Source organism: Bubalus bubalis, chromosome 17 (genome assembly GCF_019923935.1).
Source record: "Bubalus bubalis isolate 160015118507 breed Murrah chromosome 17, NDDB_SH_1, whole genome shotgun sequence".
In the NCBI taxonomy this organism is placed as follows: Eukaryota; Metazoa; Chordata; class Mammalia; order Artiodactyla; family Bovidae; genus Bubalus; species Bubalus bubalis.
The window spans coordinates 24,416,357-24,443,859 of NC_059173.1; the positions used below are offsets into that span (position 1 = coordinate 24,416,357).

A 27,503-nucleotide genomic window follows, 5' to 3' on the forward strand; every position below is an offset into this window, starting at 1 on the left:
TCTCTCCTTGCTATTCTTTGGAACTCTGCGTTCAGAAGGGTATATCTTTCCTTTTCTCCTTTGCTTTTTGCTTCTCTTCTTTTCACAGCTATTTGTAAGCCCTCCTCAGACAACAGTTTTGTCTTTTTGCATTTCTTTTTCTTGGGGATGGTCTTGATCACTGCCTCCTGTACAATGTCACGAACCTTCGTCATAGTTCTTTAGGCACTCTGTCAGATCTAATCCCTTGAATCTATTCGCTTTGAATCTAATCCCTTGAATCCCTTGAATCTATTTCTACCCCCAGCAGAAAAGGAAATGTTTGGCCATTGGTCCTCCAAGTCTTTGAATCACATTTCACATCCACACTCTCATAACCCTAGTTTTTTACTTCAGGGACTACTTAATTAGAGCAATGCTATTATTGTATCATAAGTTGTTTGTAACATCCATTTATTCCTTTGGACACTAGTTGAATTTACTGACCAAAGGTACAATTTGTGAATATTGATGTTTCAGAGGTCATGGTAAATAATTAAAGCAGGGAAAAAAAATCATGCTCCGTAAACTTAAGAAATGACTGATGTTGTATGCCTAATATTTTCTGCAAATGTGGCATCATTTAAAAAAGCAAACATAAAAAAATAAAATACTGTGGGCTGGGTAGAAGCTATATACTGACGCCTGTAATTCTCGTGTTCGGAAGCTTTTAGAGCACAGAGCCTGAATTTGTGACATGTTCTTCTTCATCCAGATGTTGAATGCCTCAATATCTCAATCTGAGCTTAATGATTAGCATTAATCTCCATTGTGGTTTAAAATCAGCTTTCAATTAGAATCACTGGAGCAGTACATTGTACTCTTCATATTAGCTTTAAAAATGTACATTCTTAAGAGTACCAGTCCTCAAGCCTTGGTGAATTGCTCCTTTGTATGTAAATACACATTTCCTCTCCCCCACCTTCTTAAGAAAAGGTAAAGTGAATTTGGGGAATGATTTTGTAGCCAGCACATACAGCATTTCATTGCAGATGAATTGCTGTCAGATCTCATTTACTTCAAAGGAAAGGCAGCTCTGAGTAATTCCGTCTGCTTTCAGATGCCGACACTGTGTTCCTTTTGAAAACTCCAAAATAACCTTTGGGATGAAGGTTTTGAATGAAGCTGATTTTAGAGGAGCCATGGAGGGTGGATTTCATTAAAATCAATTCAAAGATCCAAAATGGTTAATCACAGAATAAGTGCATCTCACTTTGGAGGGAGGGGATCTTTTGACCTTTCAGAATTAGCATTGTTTTATCATGCATGGGTGCATGCTAAGTCACTTCAGTTGTGTCCCCCTCTTTTCGACCGTGTGGACTGTAGCCTGCCAGCCTCCCCTGTCAATGGGATTCTTTAGGCAAGAATTCTGGAGTGGGTTGCCATAACCTCCTCCAGGGATTCTTCCCAATACGTGGGTCAAGCCCAGTTCTCCTACGTATTCTCCATTGGCCGGTGGGTTCTTAACCACTAGTGCCACCTGGGAGAAGTGCCACCTGGAGAAGGCAATGGCACCCCACTCCAGTACTCTTGCCTGGAAAATCCCATGGACGGAGGGGCTTGGTGAGCTATAGTCCATGGGATCGCCAAGAGTCAGACATGACTGAGCGACTTCACTTTCACTTTTCACTTTCATCCATTGGAGAAGGAAATGGCAACCCACTCCAGTGTTCTTGCCTGGAGAATCCCAGGGACGGGGGAGCCTGGTGGGCTGCCATCTATGGGGTCGCACAGAGTCGGACACGACTGAAGCGACTTAGCAGCAGCAGCAGCAGCAGTGCCACCTGGGAAGCCCTTGTTTTGTTTCAGAGGCATGTAAAAATCCCATTTGATAAGACACATTTCTTTTAAATGTGAACTGTCACCCACCAGGCTCTTCTGTCCATGGGATTTCCCAGGCAAGAATACTGGTGAGGGTTGCATTTCCTCCTCCAGAGGATCTTCCCGACCCAGGAATAGAACCCATGTCTCCTGCATTGGCAGGCTGATTCTTTACCACTGAGCTACCTGGGAAGCCCAATATAGACACCTATATAAGGCACCCTTCAAAAACTCACTTACTGTGTTGATACAGAGCCCTGGTGGCTGTGTTTCCAAAGACTGTTCTGCAATGTAGACTGGGGGGGGTCATGTCTCTGAAAACCCTTATCAGCTCTGCTGAGGATGGTGCACCAGAGACAAAGCTTTTAAATTTATTTTTAGTTGTTCATTGTTTGGCCACAACACCTGGCATGTAGAATCGTAATTCCCCAACTGGGAATCAAACTCACACCGCGTGCAGTGGGAGGTAGAGTCTTAACCACTGGACCACCAGGGGAAGCCCCAACGAAGCTTTTTTAAAAGTTCAAATGTGAAGCTTTCACCCACTTGCTGGATGCTTGAAGAGCTCATGGTGGGTAAGAGAAATCCAGTGACTGTGAACTTAACTAAGTGTTTGGTACCTCTTGAGCTCTGATGTTTCCTCTTCTTAGTCCCCAAATGGGGCCCCAGGCACCAGATTTGAGCTGATTTCTGCTCCAAGTGCCCCTCCCCAACACTGCCCCTTTCCCAGATCATGACCTGAAGGGGTTCAGAGGGTAAGTTCGCTTATCTCCAAACACCATCTCCCCAAGACATTCCCAGGCACTGTGTTCATCAGGACCAGCATCACAGCACAGTCATATTCTGAGACTTTTTTGAAGAGGTAACTTTACACCTAAAGAAAGTGACTTGAGAATCAACCATCCTTAATGTCACGTCTTGGCTGAATGAAAATAGCATTTCCATATGCTTTTTAAATGACATGTTTTTTTTTCTTTCTCTTTTATTGAAGTATAGTTGATTTACAATATAATATTACTTTCAGCTGTACAGCAAAGTGATCCTGTTATATGTATGCATCTATATTCTTTTTTTCCAATTCTTTTCTATTATAGGTTATTATAAGATATTGAATATACAGTTGCTTATGCTATACAGTAAATCCTTGCTGTTTAAGATAAACTTTGTCTCCCCAAAATGATGGTGATGAGGAACGGGTTTGAGACCCGCCGTGTCAGTCGAGAGCAAAGCTTCCACCAGGGCAAGACCACAGTTTTGTGATTCTTGGACTGTGGTCTTTTCCAAAATGCCAGATGGTGCTCACTGGAGGTCAGAACCCAAGGCCCAAACAGTGGGCTCATAAGGTGGCTGTGACCCTAACATTGAGATGCGGAGTTACTTTCTGCCTGTGCTGCTGAGTTTTCTTGTTCCCAAGTGTAACGAGAGTTGTTGTTCAGTCGCTAAGTTGTGTCCAACTCTTTTTGACCCCATGTACTGCACATACCAGGTTTCCCTGTTCTTCACTATCCCCTGGAGTTTGCTCAAACTCATGTGTTGAGTCAGTGATGCCATCCAACCATCTCATCCTCTGCCTCTCTCTTTTCCTCCTGCCCTCAATCTTTCCCGGCATCAGGATCTTTTCCAATGAGTTGGCTCTTCGCATCAGGTAGCCAGAGTATTGGAGCTTCAGCATCAGTCCTTCCAAGGAATATTCTGGGTTGATTTCCTTTAGGATTGATTGGTTTGATCCCCTTGCAGTCCAAGGGACTTTCAAAAGTCTTCTCCAACACCACAGGTTCAAAAGCATCAGTTCTTTGGCGCTCAGCCTTCTTTATGGTCCAACTCTCACATCCATACATGACTACTGGAAAAACCATAGCTTTGATTCTAATGACAGTGGAGGGTCCCAATCTTTACCCTATAAGATGAGAAGGGAAATTCATGACTTGGAGACTTTTATCATCATGAGGAACCCCATGCTGGCTGATCCCAGGTATTTGAGACTGGAAAGGTTGTTTAGTGGGTAATCAGGTGATAAATCTTATTCCTCCTTATGTCTGTATCCATGCCAAAGGGATGTGTGCAGACCTGGTGGCAATTGTATGGCTGGTGCTGAAAGAAAATTACCCATCAAGGAAAGTGAGAATGATGGTAATTAAAAATGTATACTCCAAGGACTTCCCGGCTGGTCCAGTGGCAAAGTCTCCATGCTCCCAATACAGGGGGCTGGGGTTCGATCCATGGTCAGGGAACTAGATTCCACATTCCACAGCTAAGAGTTCACATGCCACCATGGAGATCCTGCGTGCAGCAACCAAAACCCTATGCAGCCAAATAAATAGGTAAATATTTTCAAAAAGTGTACTCCAGGCTGCCACTGACAAAGGGTGAACTGAACATTGGAGAGAGAGAAGGTTTCTTTGTGACGTTGCAGTAAGACAGGCCATTACAGTATATAGTTTGCCAACACTTGCAAATATAGTCAGTCATTAAGATTCAGTGTGTAGTTGGAAAATCCGGGGTTTGTGTTGGGAAACCACTTGGGCAAAGTTTTGGGGTGATTTTTGTGTGGTGCCAGAGCTCCAGTGAAACTAAGGAGTCATTCTGTCACAAATTGGCTCATCTCACCACACAGACTCTGACAGTGATTGCCCACCTGTCTCCTTTGCCCTTTACATCCTTTCAGGCAATGGATTTGGAAGTCCCAGTGTTGGCGAGGAACATCCCTGGAAACTCTGCGGTGGTGAAGCATGAAGTTACAGGATTGCTGTTTTCAGACCCTCAGGTAAAGGAGAGCAATTTCCCTGTGTTCACCTGGTCTGAGTCGTTTTCATCCGCCTGTGGTTCAGAGAGTCTGTAATTTGCAGCTTTGTGATTAGCTCTCAGTGTTCCCTTTACACAGTAAGTCCCCTACATACAAACAAGCCCAATTCTGAGAGCACATTCATAAGTCCAGTTTGTTTGTAAGTCCAGCAAAATTAGCTTAGGTACCCAACTAACAGAATTGGCTATATAGTACTCTACTGCGGTAGGGTTATAATACTTTTCATACAAATACTACATAAAAAGCAAGCAATTAAGAAAACATTTTTAATCTTACAGTGCAGGACCTTGAAAAATACAGTAAGACAGTTGACATACAGGGGCTGGCAGTGAGTGAACAGGCGAGAAGAGTCACTGACTAGAGGAGGGAGAGGAGGTGGGAGAAGGCAGAGCTGAAGGATTGTCAGAAACAGGAGACGGAGGGCAAGCTGCAACTTCACTCACGCCTGACGTTGATGGCTCAGGTTCTGGTTCCTTGCTGGATTTAATTCTATCGGCCCTCTTAAAAAAACAATCCAGTGATGTCTGGATAGTAGCTCTTTTTTTCTCATCATAGATGACACAGTAGCACTGGATTGCTTTCTGAACGGCTGCTGCAAGCTTCATGTACCATTCGACATGAGGGCCCTGTGCCTCAGAACCTACCAGTGCCTCCTCAAGTAAAGAAAACCCCTGGGCCATTTCCTGCATCATGAGTCTCTTCAGTTCTTCAGTTACTCCTTCTGCCTCTTGTCTCTCTTCATCCTTTCTCTGCCGCTGCTCTCAGGCTTGTTTCTGGGCATCCTGGACTTGAAATAAAGATGCTGTACTCCTGTACTCTGTACAGTGCTGAGCAGTAAAGTACACAAAAGCACAGCCACTCATAGAGAAGGCACACACGTGACAACGTGCGCCCGTGGTGGTGATTTAGTTGATAAGTCCTGTCTCGCTCTTGCGACCCCTGTAGCCCACCAGGCTCCCATGTCCTTGTGGTTTTCCAGGCAAGAATACTGGAGTGGGTTGCCACTCCCTACATGATTGGACTTGCGAATGTGAATTAGCATCTTTGAAAGCTAGCAACTTGAAGGTTTACATGTAGGGGATGTACTCTGATCAGAAGAGTATATGGAACACAGGGTCACTTTGTCGCATGGGCAGCCTCCTGGACACGTGACTAAAAGAAACCTAGGGACTTTCCAGAAACATGAGGCCTGGGTTCTATTTCTGATGCTGCTGGTGTTGATTACCATGACCTTGAGCAAGTCACTTCCCCTCTTAGATGCTTGAATTTCTAGTTTCTTTATTTTTAAAGTTTATTTTATTGAAGTATAGTTGATTTACAATGTGTTAGTTTCTGCTGTATAGCACAGTGATTCAGTGATATATGTATATACATGTATGCATTCTCTTTCATATTCTTTTCCATCATGGTTTATCACAGAATATTTAATATAGTTCCCTGTGTTCTACAGTAGGATCTTGTCATTTATCCATGTCATATATAGTAGTTTGCACCTGCTGCTGCTACTGCTAAGTCACTTCAGTCGTGTCCGACTCTGTGCGACCCCATGGACGGCAGCCCACCAGGCTCCCCCGTCCCTGGGATTCTCCAGGCAAGAACACTGGAGTGGGTTGCCATTTCCTTCTCAAAAAGTGAAGTCGCTCAGTCGTGTCTGACTCTTCGCAACCCCATGGACTGCAGCCCGCCAGGCTTCTCCGCCCATGGGATTTTCCAAGCAAGAGTACTGGAGTGGGGTGCCATTGCCTTCTTATCTACTAACCCCAAACTTCCAAAAAGATTTCTGGTTTCTGATGCAGGTGTTCTTCAGGTATAATCCTATGCTTCTGGAATATCCCCCAGTATTCAGAAGATTGCCATATATCTTATCCCTTGCATTTCTTCAAAACAATGTACAGAAGAGGCAGCATGGTTGTGTTCATACATGTATGTGTCTGATACATGTGTGCATCTGAAATTAAAATAAAGGCCAGTGCAGTTGACATTGGGCACAGATTATGGGCACAGTGTCATCCAGGGCACACGTGTGTGCCAGGACCTTCCAGGATATGTGTGAGGGGGCTCCAGCCCCAAGGTCTGAAGTTCCAAGGATGTGCCTTTAAACCCCCAGGACCCTGTGCAGGGCGTGTAGCCTTAACCTGAGTCTCCAAGCTCCATCTTCTCCTCGGGACAAGTGGAACTAATTATAACAGCACATAGAGGTTAAAGTGGCTGATGATATACAGGGCTGAGCCGTGGGTAAGGCACGCAGCCCAAGGCTCTGGGTACCGTTATCAGCAAAAGGAGAGCCCTTGATGCCCTATAGCTCGTGTTGTTGTTGTTTAGTCAGTAAGTTGTGTCTGACGCTTTGTGACCCCTTGGACTGTAGTCCTCCAGAATCTTCTGTCTATGGAATTCTCCAGGCCACAATACTGGAATGGGTTGCCATTTCCTCCTCCAGCAGACTTCCAGATCCAGGGATCAAACCCACATTTCCTGCATTGCAGGTGGGTTCTTTATCACTGAGCCACTGCGGAAGCCCCTTCCTTTGAATGTTGTTGTTTGAGGAGGGCATAGCAACCCACTCCAGTATTCTTGCCTGGAAAATCCCATGGACAGAGGAGCCTGGAGACTACAGTCCATGGGGTCGAAAAGAGTTGGACACGACTGAAGCGAGTTAGCATGCGCGCAGTGCACATGTTATTTTTTAGTTGCTAAGTCGTGTCTGACTCTTTTGTGACCCCATGGACTGTAGCCTGCCAGGCTCCTCTGTCCATGGGATTCTCCAGGCAAGAATACTGGTACAGGTTGCCATTTCCTTCTCCAGCGGATCTTCCCAACCCAGAGATCGAACCTGCGTCTCCTGCATTGCAGGCAGATTCTTTACCACTGAATCACCAGGGAAGCTGAGCCATCAGGGAAGCCCTTTCCTTTGAATAGTAACCCCTAAAAGCCAAAACAATACCAGGAAATGAAGAGTGTGTAGTGGTTCCCTGCTGATTCTCTAGACAAAAGCATATTGCTTTTTACCATGTTCTGCATCTCTCTGCGTCAGCACCAGCCATGCCGGAGGTCATAGGATATTGTCTCCCCGTGGGCAAAGAGATTTTATTTTTATCTTCCCAAACACACTGTCTATTTATTTTATAGCTCAATTTCAAACCACTGCAGTTTTATCAGCAAGTGTCTGAATAGCCATCACTTACAAATGGGTGTATCAAGTCCAATGTTAGAACAAGAACAGTTTGGCTCTCCTGACTTCATTTCATGTTCCTTGTAAGACATTCCTTTTAATACTTGCAAATAACGATCCTGTCACTGACACATCCAAGTTATTTCTGCTGGTTACCGGCTTCCTGTGAGTTACCAGACACAGCCCCAAAGCACTGACAAAGTTAAGGCTTGGGCCTATTTTGATTCCAACCCTTTAATGTTGCTTTTACAAAGGATGTTAAAAAAAAAAAAAACTGCTCTATGTTTCATACAGGGGGAGGCTGTGGGGTTTTTTTTTCCTTTTTAATATCACATTTTGAAACATGTGCTAGACAAAGATATCACACGTGGCTTTGTTTCATAGTCATGATCAGACTCAACCTAGCATGGAGTGGGAGCTGTTGCTTTAAAAACAAATGTGCATTTTCCACAAGTCAGTGGCTGCGGTTGCTGTCATCTCGGTTCAGGAGCTCAGATGAAATTAACCACTGATTGGTTGTCAGTGTTTGTGAGATTTACTTCGAATGTGTATTCAAATATGTCCTCGAAGCTCTGTCTCACTTATTAAGAAGGGACTTCCATGCAAAGGTGTCAGCCTCATAAAGTTAATATAGATAGATACATAGAAACACAGATTGATACATAGTTACGTATATACATAGATACATACATACGTACATGCATGTGCATTTGCTCTGTCCTGTCCAACTCTTTGCAACCCCATGAACTGTAGCCTGCCAGGCTCCTCTGTCCATGGGATTTTCCAGGGAAAAATACTAAAGTGGGCTGCTGTTTCCTACTCTAGGAGATTTTCCCGACTCAGGGATCAAACCCTCATCTCTTGTGTCTCCTGCATTGGCAGGCGAGTGGATTCTTTACCACTGAGCCACCTGGGAAAGCCACATACATACTTATAAAATGCAAAAAGCCATATTTTGGATTTTCAACAAAATGATTAAAAATATTCAGCTGTGGGAGGAACAAAATAACCTCTGTTTTTATACGCCTCAGCCATGGAAAACCTTAATTTACGTGAAGCTTTCCAAACCTACTAAACATTGATTTTTTTTGTTGTTGTTACCACAACAATCTCATTCTTTTTCTTTTTAGGAAGAAAAGAACTGAGCTATTTTATGGCACCAATTTATAGCTTCAGAATTAAAATCCATTTGACATTTAGTAGAAACTGTGAATCCATATTCTTTCTCAAGGACAGACTTTTGAAGTGTGGTCCAAACTAATTCTGCTGGGAGGTTCTGTTTGTTTTTTAGGCAACTGTAAAGAAAATCATAACTTTTGAAATAATGATGATGACAGCTAACATTTATCATGTATGTATTTTGTTCCGGCCTCTCTTCTTTGTGTTCATCATGCACTTTTACTAAGACTGTTTGATTTTCAAACTTTGATAGTCAATCCAAAGTTTCAGGTTTGGAAGAAGTGAGGCATGTCAGAGACATAGCCTCCTTCAGGCTGTGTTTGGAACTTGAGTTTTCCACTCGAAATATGAGTGATCCTGGACACATTTCTTCTTCCTGCACTCAGTCCTTGATCCTTAAGATGGAGATAATGATGCTGGCCTTTGGGGAACAGCAGAAAGCACGTGGGGTTGAGTTCCGGCCTTGTTCTCAGAGGAGAGCTGTGTGGATACAGAGTTAATCATATTCACGGTGCTGACCGCTGGGTGATGTCATTGGCTGCCCCCTGGGAGCTATATAGTCTGCAGAGCTCTTAGACTTAAGCACTGGAATTAGGCTCAATACAGTGAGACGTTCTCCTTGTGAGATCTGGCCAGCGTCATGCAAAATACCATTTCTCTTTTTATTCAAAACAAGTGTTTAGCTTTTTCATTCTATTTATTTATTTTTGATTGATGATTGCTTTACAATATTGGTTTGCTATTCTCTCCATTCATCTCACCCTCTCCTTCCTCTCTCCCACCTTGTCCACAAGCCTGTTCTCTATGTCTGCGTCTCCATTGCTGCCCTGTGAATAGGTTCATCAGTACCATCTTTCTAGATTCCATATATGTGCGTCAATATATGATATTTGTAAAGCAAATTTTTAACTTTTTAGTCAAACATTTAGGATTCTTGGATATTAAATAAGTGGCACTAGTGGTAAAGAACCCGCCTGCCAATGTAGGAGACATAAGAGGTGTGGGTTCTATCCCTGGCTCGGGAAGATCCCCTGGAGGAGGGCACGGCAACCCACCCCAAACAGCATTCTCCCCTGGAAAAACCCCATGGACAGAGGAGCCTGGAGGGCTAGAGCCCACGGGGTCGAAAAGAGTCAGACACGACTGAGTGAACTTAGCACGAACACATGATATATAAGCCCCCAACCAGTCCCTTCAAATGTAAAAGCACAGATGAATGTTCAGTGTTGATCGGGTTTCCACTGAAGCCCAAAGGAAACTCAGGGCAAACTCAGTTCAGTTCAGTTCAGTCGCTCAGTCGTATCCGACTCTTTGTGACCCCACAGACTGCAGCACGCCAGGCCACCCTGTCCATCGCCAGCTCCATGGGTTTACTCAAACTCATATCCACTGAGTCAGTGATGCCATCCAACCATCTCATCTTCTGTTGTCCCCTCTCCTCCTGCCTTCAGTCTTTCATCAGGGTCTTTTCAAATGAGTCAGTTCTTTGCATCAGGTGGCCAAAGTATTGGTGTTTCAGCTTCAGCATCAGTCCTTCCAATGAATATTCAGGACTGATTTCCTTTAGGATTGACTGGTTGGATCTCCTTGCAGTCCAAGGGACTCTCAAGAGTCTTCTCCAGTACCACAGTTCAAAAGCATCAATTCTTCAGCATTCAGCTTTCTTTATAGTCCAACTCTCACATCCATACATGACTACTGGAAAAACCATAGCTTTGACAAGATGAACCTTTGTTGGCAAAGTAATGTCTCTGCTTTTTAATATGCTGTCTAGGCTGGTCATAGCTTTTCTTCCAAGGAGCAAGCATCTTTTCATTTCATGGCTGCAATCACCATCTGCAGTGATTTTGGAGCCCCCCAAAAATAAAGCCTGTCACTGTTTCCCCATCTATTGCCATCAAGTGATGGGACCAGATGCCATGATCTTAGTTTTCTGAATGTTGAGTTTGAAGCCAACTTTTTCACTTTCCTCTTTTCACTTTCATCAAGAGGCTCTTTAGTTCTTCCTTGCTTTCTGCCATAAGGGTGGAGTCATCTGCATATCTGAGGTTATTGATATTTCTCCCGGCAGTCTTGATTCCAGCTTGTACTTCATCCAGCCCAGAGTTTCTCATGATGGACTCTACATGTAAGTTAAATAAGGGGGGTGACAATATACAGCTTTGATGTACTCCTTTCCCTATTTGGAACTAGTCTGTTCCATGTCCAGTTCTAACTGTTGCTTCCTGACCTGCATACAGATTTCTCAAGAAGCAGGTCAGGTGGTCTGGTATTCCCATCTCTTTAAAAATTTTCCAGTTTGTTGTGGTCCATACAGTCAAAGGCCAGGGTGAACTATGGGCAAACTAAATCCCAAGTCAATATAACATTTATTTATATGGATTTGCCCTTTAGGGTGACCATATTGTTCATTGTGCAAAACCAGGATATCTTTGAGAGTGAAAGTGGTGTTATTATTTGTGTTTAATCTTTTGGCCACACTTTGCAGCATGTGGGATCTTATTTCCCTGACCAGGGATTAAACCCATGTCCCCTGCATTGGAAGTGCAGAGTCTTAATCACTGGACTGCCAGTGAAGTCTCAAAGGGGGTGCTATTGATAATTATGCTGAGATGACAGTTTTGCACCTGAACCAAATGACTGCTTGAAAATCTGGGATCTGGTGCATGGCTGGTATTTGTCCCAGGACCAGGGTGAGTCCAACCACGTGTAGGAGTTACAATTTCCTAATAGCCACGTTCAAAGAAAATAAAAAGAAACAGATGAAATTCATATCAATAATACAATATGTTTTATTTAGCTCCATCTAGCCAAACTTGCATCCTCTCAACATGTAATCGATATAAATTTTTTTTAAAAGATTTATTTATGGTCGCTCTGGTTCTTTGTCGTTGCGTCTGAACTTTCTCTAGTTTCAGTGAACAGGGGCTTCTCTTTGTTGCAGTGAGCCGGCTTCTCATTGCAGTGGCTTCTCCTGTTGCAGAGCACCGGCTCTAGGCATGTGGGTTTCAGCAGTTGTGGCGCACAAGCTTAGTTGCTCTGCACCATGTGGGATCTTCCTGGACGAGGGATCAAACCCATGTCCCTGCATTGACCAGTGGACTCCCAACCGCTTGACCACTAGGGAAGCCCGGTATGAATACTGTTTAATGAGATCTTTACATTCTTTTTTTTTTTTTAAGTCTCTTGAAATCTTGTGTGTATTTTACACACCAGCTCATCTCCATCTGGAGATTAAATTTGTATTGAACTACTTGGTTTGCACTGAGACTCCTTACCGTTTGCAGTTGGGAAAGTAGATGCAGGTATGCAGGCTGTTCCAAATACACTTGAAAAGCTTTGCAATACCTGACTCAAGCACCAGTTTTCAAATTTAAATTTAAGTCCACTCAAGTGAATAATTAAAAATGTGGTTCCTCGGCCGCACTGGCCACACTTCCAGAGCGCAGAGTGGGTGATGGGGCTGCGTGCCTCGGGGAACTGCTCTCAGGAGAGGGAGTGAGTGATGGGGCAGGAGGTCCCTGCCTGACCTCCTCTGGGTGCTGGGTGCCCTTGGAGGGACTTTACCCATTTCTCTTATTATTTCTCACGAGTACCCCACACAGGCTGGAGGTGGTGGGGCGGGGACTCGAACCCGCAGCCTGATGGCAGAGTCTGCTCAGCTGTTCCTGAGAGTCTTTGCACAGGATTCCTCCTGTGGCCACCTCTCCCTCTGTCTCTGTCTCTCCTTCTCTGCTTCCATATCACTCTTTGTCTTTCACTCCTTCTGTCTCTCCTTTCTCTGTCTCTGTTTCTCCTTCTATCTCTGTATGTCCTTGTCTCTGCCTTTGTCTCTGTCTCTCACTCTCTGACTCTCCTTCTTCTGTCTGTGTCTCTCTCTCTTTCTCTGTCTCTGTGTCTGTGTCTCTGGATCCCCCTCCACTTTGTGTCTGTGCGGGTTTCTCCTCCTCTCTGTGTCTCTCTTTCTCTCCTTTATCGCTGTCTGTTTTTGACTTTGTCTCTATTTCTGTCTCTCTCCCTCTATCTGTGTCTCAGTCTCCCTGCCACATATCTGTGTCTCTCTTTCAGTCTCTGTCTCCCTCTCCAACTCTCTCCCTCCCTCCCCTTCTCTCGTTTGGGGAGAGAAGGGACACTTTTCCATAGGACCGTCCTCTAAAAGGATTCTGCTCATGATTTTGTCCAAGTCCCTGGGGAGAGTGGACGTCTTTCTAAGTCCCAGTCCTCTTTGGCTTCTTTGCCTGTGGCTGGTCTGTGGGATCAGAAAGATCCACCAAGGGATGCCCCAGGTGGGCACAGCACTGAGTGATGCTGCACAGAGCCAGACTTGGCCAGGTGAAGACGAGCGCAGAGCCACCAGGTGGGGCTCAATGCTCAGGAAAGGCCAGGCCAGGCCAGGCAGTGGATCAGGGATGGAGCACAGGGCCCTTCCTGGTTCTGGTCCAGGGTCTTGCTTCAGGCCATCAGGCAAAGCCTGACATTCCCCTAAAATAGGAGGAATACGGGACAGTTCCCCACCCCACCCCTCAACTGTAGAGTCTTCATTTGCCTTTCCAGGGCAGGAGAAAGCATCTCGGACTTGGCCTTCTGGCCTGACCTCTGCCGGTGGCCTGCTTCTCACAGGCTACATGTGGGCTTCTGGGACCCACCCGCTGTGCAGGTCCTCTCTGCTTGCGAGCAAGTACATTATAGTTTGGGGGCTTTGTTTTTTGAAAGTGAGAGTTTTTAGTTACTTCATTAAATATTAATATATTCAATTTCAAGGCTTTGACCATCCCTAGTCACCATGATGCAGAATATGTGTCCATATGTAACAATACCCATTCAACATGCTTTAAGAGGAATAACTGTTTTGCAATCTATGCAACATGCAATAGAATTAGATTTTTTCTTTTTTAAAAACAAGTAACTGGGGAGTTCTCTGGTGGTCTGGTGGCTAAGACTCCATGCTCCCAATGTAGGGGTTCGGTTCCCTGGTCAGGGAATTAGATCCCACATGCTGCAACTAAGAGTTTGCGTGTCAGAACTAAAGATCCAGTGTGCCGCAACTAAGACTAGCACAGCCAAATAAGTATTTAAAAAAACTTCATTGTAGTTAGGAGGCTTGCAATTAGGAGAGTGGCCTTTGTGACCTGGTCTGACCACACTGAAGGGACCCTCTGTCCCCAGTGAGTGAAGTAAGTCGCTCAGTCTTGTCCAACTCTTTGCGACCCCTTGGACTATACAGTCTATGCAATTCTCCAGGCCAGGATGCTGGAGTGTGTAGCTTTTCCCTTCTCCAGGGGATCTTCCCAACCCAGGGATCGAACCCAAGTCTTCCACTTTGCAGGCAGATTCTTTACCAGTTGAGCCACTAGGGAAGCCCAATAATACTGGAATGGGTAGCCTATCCTTTCTTCAGTGGATCTTCCCCACCCAGGAATCAAACCAGGGTCTCCTGCATTGCAGGTGGATTCTCTACCACCTGAGCTATCAGGGAAGCCCATCTGTCCCCAGAGCTGCCAGCCAATTCCCTGCCCGTCACTCTGTGAGTTCCTCTTACCAAGGGCCTGGTGGACTCTTCTAGTGACTAGATGTCAGGACAGCAAATGTGGTGCCCAGCTTGCTCTAGCAATCAGCCCTGTAGGTGCCTTTGAAGTTGATCCTGGAGTTCAGAGCAAAGAGATGCTGGTGACTTCTTAGCACTTGCAGAATTCGGCCAGGTGGCCTTTTTTAGGATCTTTGGGGACTGCAGACACGAGGGGTGATCCTATAGGAGAAGGAAGGGGGACCCTGGCAGCTGACTCAAGCCCCCTTCCCAGGGGCTTCTGCCTTTGTCTGTGGCAAGTGAGGCAGTGAGCGCACACCAGGAGCCCCGCACCTCTGTATCTGTGCTGCTTCTGTCTGTCTCTCGGGGACTCTGTCCCCAGAATACTGCTCAACCAGGACTCTTCAGAGGCATGACTGGGTCTTGTCTGGATGGTTATAACAGCCTCCACCATTCCACCTATGCACCCTCCACCTGGCCGCCAAAGGGACCTTTATACAATGCAGATCTTGGGACTTTCGAGGTGGTCCAGTGGTTAAGAATCTGCCTTCCAATGCAGGGGACACAGGTTCCATCCCTGGTCTGGGAATACCCTACATGCCGCAGAGCAACTAAGCCCATGGGCCACAACTACTGAAGCCAGCATGCCTAGAGTCTGTGCTTCGCAGAGAAGCCACCACAATGAGAAGCCTGCGTACCACAACTAAAGAGTAGCCCCCACTCCATGCAACTAGAGAAAGCCAGCGTGCAGCAAGGAAGACCCACAATTGCCAAAACATAAAAATAAATCTTTAAAAAAAAAAACAAAAACGCAGATCCTGTCTATCCATTCCAGTAGAAAAGCCCTGGGTGACTTCCCGTGGCTGCAGAGAAAATGCAGCTCCCGTCTCAGTTCCCCAGGCCACCGTCAGCCCCCTCACTCCCCTGCTCTGATCTCCCTGCCCCTTCCTCCTGCCCGGTTCCACCCACATCCAAGCCCCCAGGAGCATCCTTCCCCTTCAACTTCACTGCCTCTTTCTCGAGAGGCTTTTGGTGGCCCCCAACTTATCACCTCATTCCCCACCCCATATTGTCTATCCCCCCACCCTGTATTTTTCCTCCATAACCCTCTGCACAGTTCAGACATGCGCACTTGCTTTTATTGTCCATAGCCTCACTCTCCCACCCCCACCCCAGGCTGGATGTCCCCCAGGGTGGCAGTCATGCTGGTTTTTTCATGCAGCCCCCTCATGATGGTCCTGGCACAGATGGGTGCCCAGTAACTAGTGGGAGACGTACTTAGACCAGGGCATTAAAGGGATCATCTTTCTGGTAAACACCTTCAGTTATTTAAGTATGATGTGACTCTACGCTGCGCGCTGTCCAGGTGTGTTTGAACTACTGTCTTTCCCTGTTTTCTTTGCAAAGTAGCCGATGACAGCTTTGGCCCCTGAGCTCTGCCTGGACTTTGAGGTGTCCCTCCTTAGGTGGTTCTTTCCACGTCCTCGCTGAAGTCAGCGATCCTTGGGTGACACTGTCAAAGTCATGCTCGTGGCATCTCCCCAGATCATGACCAGGATGACTTAATTGCAGATTAACTTGCACATTTCTTCTGGGTTTTGCTCTTTCCCTCTGACATTTGACTGCTGGTAATGTGTCCACCAGAACCATCTCCAGAGTCCACCTCTTCTCTCCAAAGCCGTTCCTCATTTTCTTCCCTTTCCTTCCTCCCATCCTCCTCTTCCCTGCCTCCAGAGCTGCCAGCATAGCAAGGGCAATGTTCTGCCAGCTTGTATATTTGAGCTGATGCTCTGAGAGGAATCTGGGAAGCAAGAGAGAGAATGTCCACCATCCTTGGCTTTAGCTTCCTCAGTAGGTCCCAAGTCCCGTGGATCCGTGGACTTACTCCATCCTGCTGTGAAGCAGCCTTGGCTCTGGGGCTGCATGGTCCAAGTTTACTTCCCGTTTCTGATACTTCCTGCTGTGTTACCTCGGGCAGCTTCCTGGACCTCTCTGTGCCCCATGTTTCTGTGAAAGGAGTCGTAGTCATAGCACAGTTCGTGCCCTTTTCCTGCAATTTCAAAATCCCAAAAACACACTTGAAAAAACAATTTTATTTTTAGTAAATTGGGTGCCAAAACTCCCTTGGCAGGAAACTCCTATCTGAGCTGATGTGAAGTTATTTGTGGCTTTGTTTGTCCTGCTGGGTGGGACTATTCATAGTTTGAGTTGGAAGTTTCATTGTGTTGTTTACGGGGCTCTGTCTTAGACCTGCTGGAGAGTACTTAAGCATCTTATTGGGCTTCATGGATGGCTCAGTAGGTAAAGAAATTGCCTTCAATGCATTAGGTGCAGGAAACGACGGTTCAATCCCTGGGCCAGGAAGATCCCCAGGAGGAGGGCACGGCAACCCACTCCAGTATTCTTGCCTGGAGAATCCCTGTGGGCAGAGGAGCCTGACAGGCTAAGATCCATAGGGTCTCAAAGAGTTGGATACGACTGAAGCAACTGCGCACACACATACGTAACCCAAAATCCTGAATGCTGAAACGTGATCAATGTCGGCTGTTGTCATTGTCAAATTCTGCCTGATTCTGGCCACCACGGAAGGCTTTTGGCTACAGATATCAGGAGTCATCGTTGAGAAGTTAGGGAACAGGCTGGCACTTCACTGAGGTCTTCTGCCTGACTCAACCAGGCACAGAAGAGAATTGAAAGGCAGTTCACTTTCTCACCAAGTGGCCCATGGCACTCATGTATCTGAAAAGATGCATGCACCCCAACGTTCATAGCGGCACTATTCACAATGGCCAGGACATAAAAGCAACACGTGTCCATCAACAGATGAATGGATGAAGAAGATGTGGGGACATACATACAATGGAATACTACTCAGCCATAAAAAAGAATGAAACAATGCCATAGCAACATGGATGGACCTAGAGATCATCAGAATAAGTGAAAAGTAAGTCAGACAAAGAAAAATATCAGGTGATATTGCTTATATATGGAATCTAAACTGTGGCACAAATGAACTTATTTATGAAACAGAAATAGACTCACAGATATAGGAAACAAATTTATGATCACCAAAGGGGAAAGGGGTGGGGTAAACTAGGAGTTTGGGACTAACAGATCCACAGGACTATATATAAAGTAGATAAACAATAAGGTCTTGCTGTATGACACAGGGAACTAGATTCAATATCTTGTAATAAGCCATAATGAAAAAGTATATAAAAAAGAATATGTATATATATGTATAACTGAATCACTTTGCTGTACACCAGATACTAATACAAGATTGTAAACTAACTACACTTCAATTAAAAAATGATAAGCTGGAGGTTTGGGCTTCCCAGGTGGTGGAATGCCAATGCAGGAGAAATAAGACATGCGAGTTGGATTCCTGGGTCAGGAAGATCCCCTGGAGGAGGGCATGGCAACCCACTCCTCTATTCTTGCCTGGAGAATCCCATGGACAGAGGAGCCTCGCAGGCTACAGTCCATGGAGTCGAAAAGAGTTGGACACGACTGAAGCTACTTAGCACACACACAGGCTGGAGGTTTATGCTGAGTAATTCCAATACTATTTGTACATTCTTATGAGTGGCCCCCACTTTACTTACTGGCAGGAGTCGAGAATATAGCTAATATACACAGACAGTTGGGAGTATTATGTGACCGTGTTTACATACCCATCATTGTGAAATGTGGCATTTAGCTAGAGCTTAACACTAGACCAATGAATGGTGTTGCACATAAGAAAAATAGACTTTTCTAGATGGATCTTGAAGTGGGATTCTGACTACTGACAGTTTCCAATAAGATCAATCTATTCTGTGGCCTAATAACTTGTGTAAAATAAGGTAGGCACAGTGGTCCATCTTAGGCCAGAATCACCTGGGGAGGGGTGGAGAACTATTAGAAAACACACATATATTATGGACCAAATGTTTGTGCCTCCACATACTCACCTCCAAATCCACATGTTGAAATTCTAACCTCTCCTGTGATGGTGTTAGGAGGTGGGGCCTCCAGTAGTTCATTAGGATGTGAATGTGGGGTCCTCATGAATGGAGTTAGAGCCCTAATAAAAAGGACCATATGTGGACTTCCCTGGTGGTCCAGTGGTTAAGAATCTGCCTGCCAGTGCAGGGGACACAGGTTCAGTCCCTGATCTGGAAAGATTCCACATGCCGAGGGGCAGCTGAGCCCATGCAATGCAACCACTGAGCCCTTGCTGTCTAGAGCCCACAAGCTGCAACTCCTGAAGCCCTTGTGCCTAGAGCCTGTGCTCGGCCACAAGAGAAGCCACCACAAGGAGACGCTGTCACACTGCAGCAAAGAACAGCCCTGCTCAATGCAACTAGAGAAAGCCTGCATGCAGCAGTGAGGACCCATCACAGCTGAAAATTAACCAGTTTTTTAAAAAGGACCCCACAAAGATCTCTGATTCCTTCTGCCACATGAGATTATAATGAGAAAACGGCCATCTATGAATTAAGAAGCAGATCCTTTCAGCCTCCAGAACTGTGTGAAATAAATGTTTGCTGTTTATGAGCTGTGCCCGACCCCCACCCCCTCAGCCTGCCCAGCCTCTGATACTCTTTGTTGTTGTTGAGTCATGTCCCACTCTTTGAGACCCCATGAACTGTAGCATGCCAGGCTTCCCTGTCCTTCACTGTATCCCAGAGTTTGCTCAAACTCATGTTCATTGAGTCAATGATGCCATCCAATCATCTCATCCTCTGTTGCCCCCCTCTCCTGCCCTCAGTCTTTCCCAGCAGTGAGTCTTTCCCAGTCTTCCAGTGAGTCAACTCTTTGCATCGGGTGGCCAAAGTATTGGAGCTTCAACTTCACCATCAGTCCCTCCAACGAATATTCAGGGTTCATTTCCTCTAGTTTGGACTGGTTTGATCTCCATGCTGTCCAAGGAACTCTCAAGAGTCTTCTCCAACACCACAGTTCAAAAGCATCAATTCTTTGGCGCTCGCTCAGCCTTCTTTATGGTTCTTTGTGGACTTCCCTGGTGGCTCAGATGGTAAAGCATCTGCCTACAATGCGGGAGACCCAGGTTCGATCCCTGGGTTGGGAAGATCCTCTGGAGAAGGAAATGGCAACCCACTCCAGTACTCCTGCCTGGATAATCCCATGGACGGAGGAGCGTTGTAGGCTACAGTCCATGGGGTCGCAAAGAGTCGGACACGACTGAGCGACTTCACTTCACTTCTCATATCCATACATGACTACTGGAAAAACCATAGCTTTGACTAGATGGACCTAAGTGATGTCTCTGTGCAAACAGACTAAGACAATACTCCTGGACCCCACCCCCAACCTATCCAATCAGTATCTTATGGCAAAGTTTGAGAACCAGAGGTACAGACAAAACCTTAATTAACTGCAGGATTCCATGCAAGAAAGCCCCGGGGAAAAACCACAGTCTTAATGACAGCACTTCTGTCAGTCTTCAGAAAACTCCTTGTCAATTTCTCCCATCAGTGAGTTGTATTCAAAGCATCTGCAGAAGCAGCTTTGGGGCTGTTTAATTGAACAGACATCCCCGGGCCTGAAATGCAGAGTTTTTATGTGATTGACTTTTGCTCGTCCAGTAAGAATAAATATGTATCCCTCACAGAAGGTTGTTGGAATGCAATGTTCTTTAAAACCAGCTCATGTTCAGTCTGCTAGCTCTCATGTTCTCTCTGCGTGGGTCATTTGTTTCCCATTGAGGGATTTTCCTTTGCCCCATGGCTTTCAGCTGACATGGTTACGTGAAGGCTCCCAACAGAGGTCTAACTACCCATCCTGTGAAATGGACAGCTTTTCATGTCCTGGATCTGACTGTTGCGTCAGGGCAACAAGGCAGGTCGAAAGGATTCAGTGATTAAAAAAAAAATTAATTGAAATATAGTTGATTTACAATATTACATTAGTCTCAAGTGTACAATGTAGTGATTCATTATTTTTACACATTATATTCTATTTAAAATTACTATAAAATATTGGCTGTATTTCCTGTGCTGTACAATACATCCTTGTAGCTTGTTTATTTTGTAACAGCTTATACCTGTTAATCCCATACCCCTGTCTCACCTCTCCCCACTTACCTCTCCTCTCTGGTAACCACTGGTTTGGTTTCTGTATTTGTGAGTCTGTTTTGTTATATTCATTCCTTCATTTTATTTTTTTAGATTCCACTTGTAACTTACATATAGTATTTATTGTCCTCTCTCTTGACTTATTTCTCAGTGAGAAGTTTTTCCGCCAGTTTTTCCACCACTCAGAAAGGAAGAAAACTCTGAAAATGGTCAACAACTAATTGAATAATTATGAAAGCAAAACTATACTTATTTGCATGATTTTTAAAGAAAAACTTTTGAAACCTATAACCTATGCCAGGATTTGCACACTGCTGGTCCTGGGCTAGATCTAGTCTGCAAACATGTTTTGTTTAGTTTTGCTGTATACTTAAGATTTTGAATTAGCTGTTGATATTTAACATGGAGTGCCTTTACATAAATATTCAGAATTTCAACTTCTCTTGAAGATCATAGGAAATGTGGAGACAAGCAGAGGCCTCTATTCACCAAGGCAACTTGGGTTTGACTCTTCCTTTCCAGGGCCCAGGAGGCAGGCACCTGAGTTTCCAACTCTGATTTTAAGATGTGGGATCCTAATATTTGGTTTCTATTTTCTTTTACTTGTTCTAGTGTTACAGTTCAGTGGCTCAATCATGTCCGACTCTTTGCAACCCCAAGGACTGCAGCATGCCAGGCTTCCCTGTCCATCACCAACTCCTGGAGCTTGCCCAAACTCATGTCCATGGAGTCGGTGATGCCATCCAACCATCTCATCGTCTGTCATCCCCTTCTCCTCCTGCCTCAGTCCTTCCCAGCATCAGGGTCTTTTCCAATGAGTCAGCTCTTCGCATCAGGTGGCCAAAGTGTTGGAGTTTCAGCTTCAGCATCAGACCTTCTAATGAATATTCAGGACTGGTCTCCTTTAGGATGGACTGGTTTGGTCTCTTTGCAGTTCAGGGGACTCTCAAGAGTCTTTTCCAACATTACAGTTCAAAAGCATCAGTTCTTCGGCGCTCAGCTTTCTTTCTAGTTCAACTCTCCCATCCATACCTGGCTACTGGAAAAAAACCACAGCTTTGACAAGATGAACCTTTGTTGGCAAAGTAATTTCTCTGCTTTTAATATGCTGTTTAGGTTGGTCATAGCTTTTCTTCCAAGGAGCAAGCGTCTTTTAACTTCATGGCTGCAGTCACCATCTGCAGTGATTTTGGAGCCCCCCAAAAATAAAGTCTCTCACTTTCCATTGTTTCCCCATCTATTTGCCATGAAGTGATGGGGCCGGATGCCATGATCTTAGTTTTTAGAATGTTGAGTTTTAAGCCAACGTTTTCACTCTTCTCTTTCACTTTCATCAAGAGGCTGTTTAGTTCTTGGCTATGCACCCTTTAATGCCTTGTAACTTATTATCATGAGTAATTTTCAAGAATAGATCATTACACGAGTGATGAACACTCCCCTTCCCAACCAGGATTTGGCAGTCAGATGGTGAGTGTTCTGGCGAGTTCTGCAGCTGACAGGTATATAGATGCTGTGGGGCTTTGGTTGGGATGATGATGAGTTGGCATTTGTACTTGTTTCCTGGAATTTTTTGAAAATTTTTATTTATGTATTTTTGGCTGCACTGAGTCTGTGTTGCCATGCTTGGGCTTTCTCTAGCTGTGGCCAGCAAGGTCTACTCTCTAGTTGCGGTGCACGGGCTTCCCATTGGTGATGGCTTCTCTTGTTGCGGAGCACAGGCTCTAGCCATGAGGGCTCAGTAGTTGTGGCGCACGGGCTTAGTTGCTCCACTGCATGTGGGATCCTCCCGCACCGGGGATCGAACCTGTGTCCCCTGCATTGGCAGACAGACTTCTAACCCCTGGACCACCAGGAAAGACCCTGGAAGTTTTGCTACAGCTCTTATAGCATGGTTCTTTGGTCCACAGGATGAGTGTCTGGTTGTGATGCAGGTGGTAGCCAGGCATCTTTGTCGAAGTGGTCTTTTGTCTTCAGGAGGCTATCTCAGGCTTCTTTGTGGGGTGACCTCAGGGGCCCATGATGGCAAGGGTGGGAACTGTAAGCCCTTCTGAAGCTCTGCTTGGAAGTCAGACATTACTTCTGACCTAGTCTGTTAGTAAAAGCAAATTCCAGGACCAGCCTAGATTCAGGAGATGGGGAAATAGACCTCCTCCCCACTCTATGGGAGGAGTGGGCAGGTCCTATTGCAAAGAGCTGTTTATGAAAGGGATGGAAGGGCTGCAGCCACCATCTTGCACAGAGTGAATGACAGAGTGTGTCAACATACTTTTCTTGTTGTCCGCACGAGTGTGTTCAGAATATTGCCTTCGTTGAAATGGGGAGCTGTTTCAGCCCAGAAGAAAAAAATTTCAGGGCCTCAGAGAGTGACTCTCAACATTCCAGAGTGCGATTTTCTTCTTCTTTCTTTTCTTTCAGCCAGCGTCCAGGGTTCTATGCCAGCGGTGAAGACATTTCTCACTCCTCACCCAACTCTCTCTTGCTTTATTTCAGTCTGTGTTTTTTTTTTTTTTGTTCAGTCTCACATGCAGAGAGGAATAAACAGTGTGCTTTATCACATCCTATTCCTAGAAACTCTATCATTCAGGACTCTGTTGTAAAACGGTCATAGATTCTATAGAAATCATAAGTGGGGCGGGGGGGGGGGGAGGGGGATGAGTTTTAGCCAAAGTCTCTGTATCAGGTAAATCAAAGATACGACCAGCATCTTAAAATAATGTACCAAAGCTATAAGCCTCTAGAATAACTTTAATAAGGATGTTGTTATCCTATGAGATGAGAATAAACATGTTATATTTTTATTATAAAAAGAACACCAATTTACCATAAAGTGTATGCATACTGCTTAAAAATAAAATTCTACTCTATTGTAAATATTGCTATTTATATTGCTAGCTATAAAAATCATCCAACGTTTAATTAACAATAATTTTGAGAGTATGTGGATGTTCCTTGCAAACAGCAAAGCACTGTGTATTAATCTCTGTTGTTTTATTGGAATTTACACAAGTTGGTGAATCATAATAATAATGATAGCTAAGTCTGTGCTAGGCTCTGCCCCGAATTCTGTGTATTAACTCATTAAATCCTCTCAGCATGCTACAAAGCAGGTACTTTTTTTTTAGTTGTTTAGTTGCTAAGCCATGTCCAGCTTTTTAACCATCCCATGGATTGTAGCCCTGCCAGGCTCCTCTGTCCATGGGATTCTCCAGGCAAGAATACTGGAGTGAGTAGTCATTCCATTCTCCAGGGGATCTTCCGGACCCAGGGATCGAACCTCCATCTCCTGCATTGGCAGGCAGATTCTTTACCACTGAACCCCCTCCCTGGGAAGCCCTAGGTACAGTTATTATTCCTATTTTAAGGATGAAGAAACCGAGTCTCAGGTTACAAAATGCATCCAGCATCACTTCTGTGATTGTTTTTCATTCATTTTTATTGGAGTACAGTTGCTTTGCATTGTGTGTTAGTTTCTACTGTACAGCAAAGGGAACCAGCTGTATGTATACATATATCCCCTCTCTTTTGGATTTCCTTCCCATTTCGGTCACCACAGGGCACTAAGCAAAGTTCCCTATGCTACACAGTATGTTCTTGTTAGTTACCTATTTTAACCACAATATGGTATATATGTCAATCCCAATCTCCCAATTTGTCCTCAACATCTGTGACTCTATTCCTGCTTTGCAGATAAGTTCATCTGTATAATTTTTCTAGATTCCACATACACGTTATATCATATGATATTTGTTTTTCTCTTTCTGACTTACTTCACTCTGTATGATAGCCTCTGGGTCCATCCACATCTCTGCAAATGGCACAGTTTTGTTCCTTTTTAGGGCTGAGTAATATTCCATTGTATATTTGTACCACATCTTCTTTTTCCATCTCCTCTCGGACATAAATCACAGCAAGATCTTTTTTTGACCCACCTCCTAGAGTAACAACAACAAAAAAATTAAACAAATGGGACCAAATTAAACTTTAAGACTTTTGCACAGCAAAGGAAACTATGAGGTGAAAAGACAACTGTCTGAATGGGAGAAAATATTTGCAAACAAGTTAACTGGTGGCTCAGATGATAAAGTGTCTGCCTACAATGCGGGAGACCCGAGTTCAATCCCTGGGTCGGGAAGATCTCCTGGAGAAGGAAATGGCAACCCACTCCAGTGTTCTTGCCTGGAAAATCCCATGGATGAAGGAACCTGGTAGGTTACAGTCCATGGGGTCGCAAAGAGTGGGACGCGACTGAGAGACATCACTTTCACTTTCTGTAACTGACAAGGGATTATTCTCCAAAATATACAAATAGCTCTTGCATCTCAGTATCAAAAAAACAACCAACCCAACCAGAAAATGGTACAGTGTGAATTTAAACGCAGGCCTCCTGGCTCATGAGCACTGCTTTGACTTATGTACAAGCATAATAAATAATGTGTGTTCCCTTCTTCTCTCTGAATACTCTTTAGCAATCAAAACAATTCTAATTCTTTCCATTTATGAAGGGTTTTGACTAAACCCTTAACCCTTAAACCCTTTAAACCCTTATTAAAATGTGGCCACTTTGGGATTTCTCTGGCAGTCTTACTTTATTTTGGGCTTCCTTGGTCGCTCAGGTGGTCAAGAATCTGCCTGCAATGCAGAAGGCCTGGGTTCAATCCCTGAGTTGGGAAGATCCCCTGGAGAAGGGAATGGCAACCCACTTTAGTATTCTTGCCTGGAGAATCCCATGGACAGAGGAGCCTGGTGGGCTACAGTCCATGGGGTTGCAAAGAGTCAGACACAACTGAGCAACTAAGTGTGCAGTTGGGGACTTCTCTGGCAGTCCACTGGGTAAGCCTCTGTGCTTCAAATCCAGGGAGTGCAGGTTTGATCCCTGGTCAGGGAACTAAGATCCCACCTGCTCACAGTGAACCCAAAACAAAAAAATTACTTTTAATTCTTAAAAGAGGTGGCCACTTTTTCATTGCATCAGTGTCTACAAAAAGAATGGATAAACATGGAGCAATGTAGACTTCCTCACTCTGAAGCTGAGCACCAGAAGCAAAGTCTAGAACATTGAGGCTGGTTAAATCCCCCTCCCTTATGGAGTCAGGGGCAGGGCAGGGCTTATCTGTCAAGTGCCCACTGCCCCTTGGGAGATGATCAGTGTGGGACTCAGAGAGATTAACTAGTTTACCCGAAGCTGCACAGCTAAGTTACGTGTTCCAAAGAGGATTTGCACCCAGATCTGGGCCAGTAGAAGCCTGACCTTTTCCACTCCGTCAGATGATGTCCATGATTTGAAGACATGCTCTGTGCCCAGAAAAGATGAAGGAATATAATGAAAAAAACAAAAACAAAACGGGGCAGAGGTACTATTGTCTACAATATAGGAGGTCAGATCCTGGAGTTAAGACCTGACTTCATCTCCCAGCTGAGTACAAAGGAGGGAAGAAATTGTGGATCTAAGAGTCACTGTAAGAACCCGGTTACTGTAGGAAACAGCAAATTTGGGCAATCTAGAAAAGAAAGATGGAGGAAGCATAATTGATGGCTCCAGTATTCTTCCATGATGCTCACCCTTGCACGCGCACGCGTGTGTGTGTGTGGTTTGTGTATGTAATTTCTTATTCAGTCCCAATGTTTGCACTAACTTGCATTCCTCTGAAGGGCTATTTTTTTTTTTTTTTTTTTTTTTTTTTCAGAATAAGGGAGGTGGGCAAAAGAGGGACCAGGAGCAAAGGCCGACCTGGGCTTTCAGATGTGTTTGCATCCCCCATTTTACCAATTACTTACCTCTCTTTCTCCTCCACCTCCTTCTTTGCAGGAGTTTGTTCAGCTGGCAAAGAGACTGGTGAGCGATCCAGCATTAGAAAAAAAAATCGTGGCCAACGGAAGGGAGTATGTGAGAAAGTATCATTCGTGGCAGGAGGAGAGACAGACCTACAGGCAGCTGGTCAGGACACTGGAGAGAAGCACTGAGGACTAAGAGTACCTGCCTGGTGTTGTGAGACACTCAGTCGTGGGCGGATAGCCTTGGACAGAGCTCTGGGCAAGGGGCCAGGCCAGTACAAACCAAGCCCAGTTCATTGGAATCGTAGACCTATCAGTCATAAGACGATTCATCCAAAAACCTCTCTGTGCTTCCAATTAACATCCCAGATGTGCTTCTGGATCATACCTCCTGGAGATGCAGTCCTCACTGGGGTGGGGGCGGGGTCACTGGTTTTAAGGGGAGTCAGGGAGAGAGTTGGATTAGCTGCTTTAGGACGTTCCTAGGACTTAGTAGCTTAGCAGCAGCAGGGCCAACAAGGACTTATTTTGTAAGCCCTCACAGGGTAGACAGCTCTCTCCTGTCTTCTGATGATCACTGCCTTCTCAAGGAGCAAAAGCAAACATCAGATATGTCAGCTGAGAGGGGTTCTGGCAGCGATTTTTAACATGGTACAGACCCTGCAGCAAATCTAGGGCTGACAGATGTCTGGCTGCACCCCCAGGCTCTGCAGGTTTGCATCTTTGAACACCAGAAGCAGGGCTCTGTGTAATCAGTCATGTAAGATAGCCCAGACCTCTTTAGGTAAGCAGGCAGCACCACCCCCACTCCCCCATCCTGTAGGCTCCACCTACCTCCAGTCGAATTGGGTTTGAAAATCAGTTGGCACTAAGGCCACATCAACCCATGGCCTGGAAGACACTGGAACTGACTCTGGGTTCAGCATCAGGGACTCAGCCTCAGCGACCCAGCAGTGAGTGGAGATCAGGTCACCAGCCTCCAGCCCATCTCAGGACTGGCACGTGGGTCCCGGTGACCTTATCCAACATGGGGTGAGTTTAACCAAGTGTCCCCATCACTGTAAGGACACCCTGACCACACCAGTGGGGCATCCCCCAAACCCTGTGCTTGTTTTCCTTGGTGGCAGCGTTTGC

The 27,503-nt window shown here is 45.2% G+C and overlaps 1 protein-coding gene and 1 non-coding gene across 15 annotated transcripts in view; both read left to right on the forward strand.

Annotated features, from left to right (window-relative positions):
• Positions 1 to 27,503, forward strand: part of GLT1D1 (glycosyltransferase 1 domain containing 1) — a 173,876-nt gene that overhangs the window by 87,186 nt on the left and 59,187 nt on the right. For 10 of the 14 annotated variants that reach the window (XM_044930293.2, XM_044930294.2, XM_044930295.2 and 7 more), the window contains 3 exons: positions 4,505 to 4,603; positions 26,404 to 26,430; positions 27,193 to 27,401. In XM_044930293.2, coding sequence (XP_044786228.1) covers positions 4,505 to 4,603; positions 26,404 to 26,430; positions 27,193 to 27,401 — 335 coding nt within the window. Of the gene's footprint in view, positions 1 to 4,504; positions 4,604 to 5,197; positions 5,458 to 26,403; positions 27,402 to 27,503 lie in introns of those variants that run through there. The other 4 variants (XM_025267823.3, XM_025267824.3, XM_025267826.3 and 1 more) reach the window with 3 other exon arrangements.
• On the forward strand, positions 19,520 to 19,591 carry TRNAC-ACA. The gene has a single exon. It is a non-coding gene; the product is annotated as a tRNA-Cys (tRNA).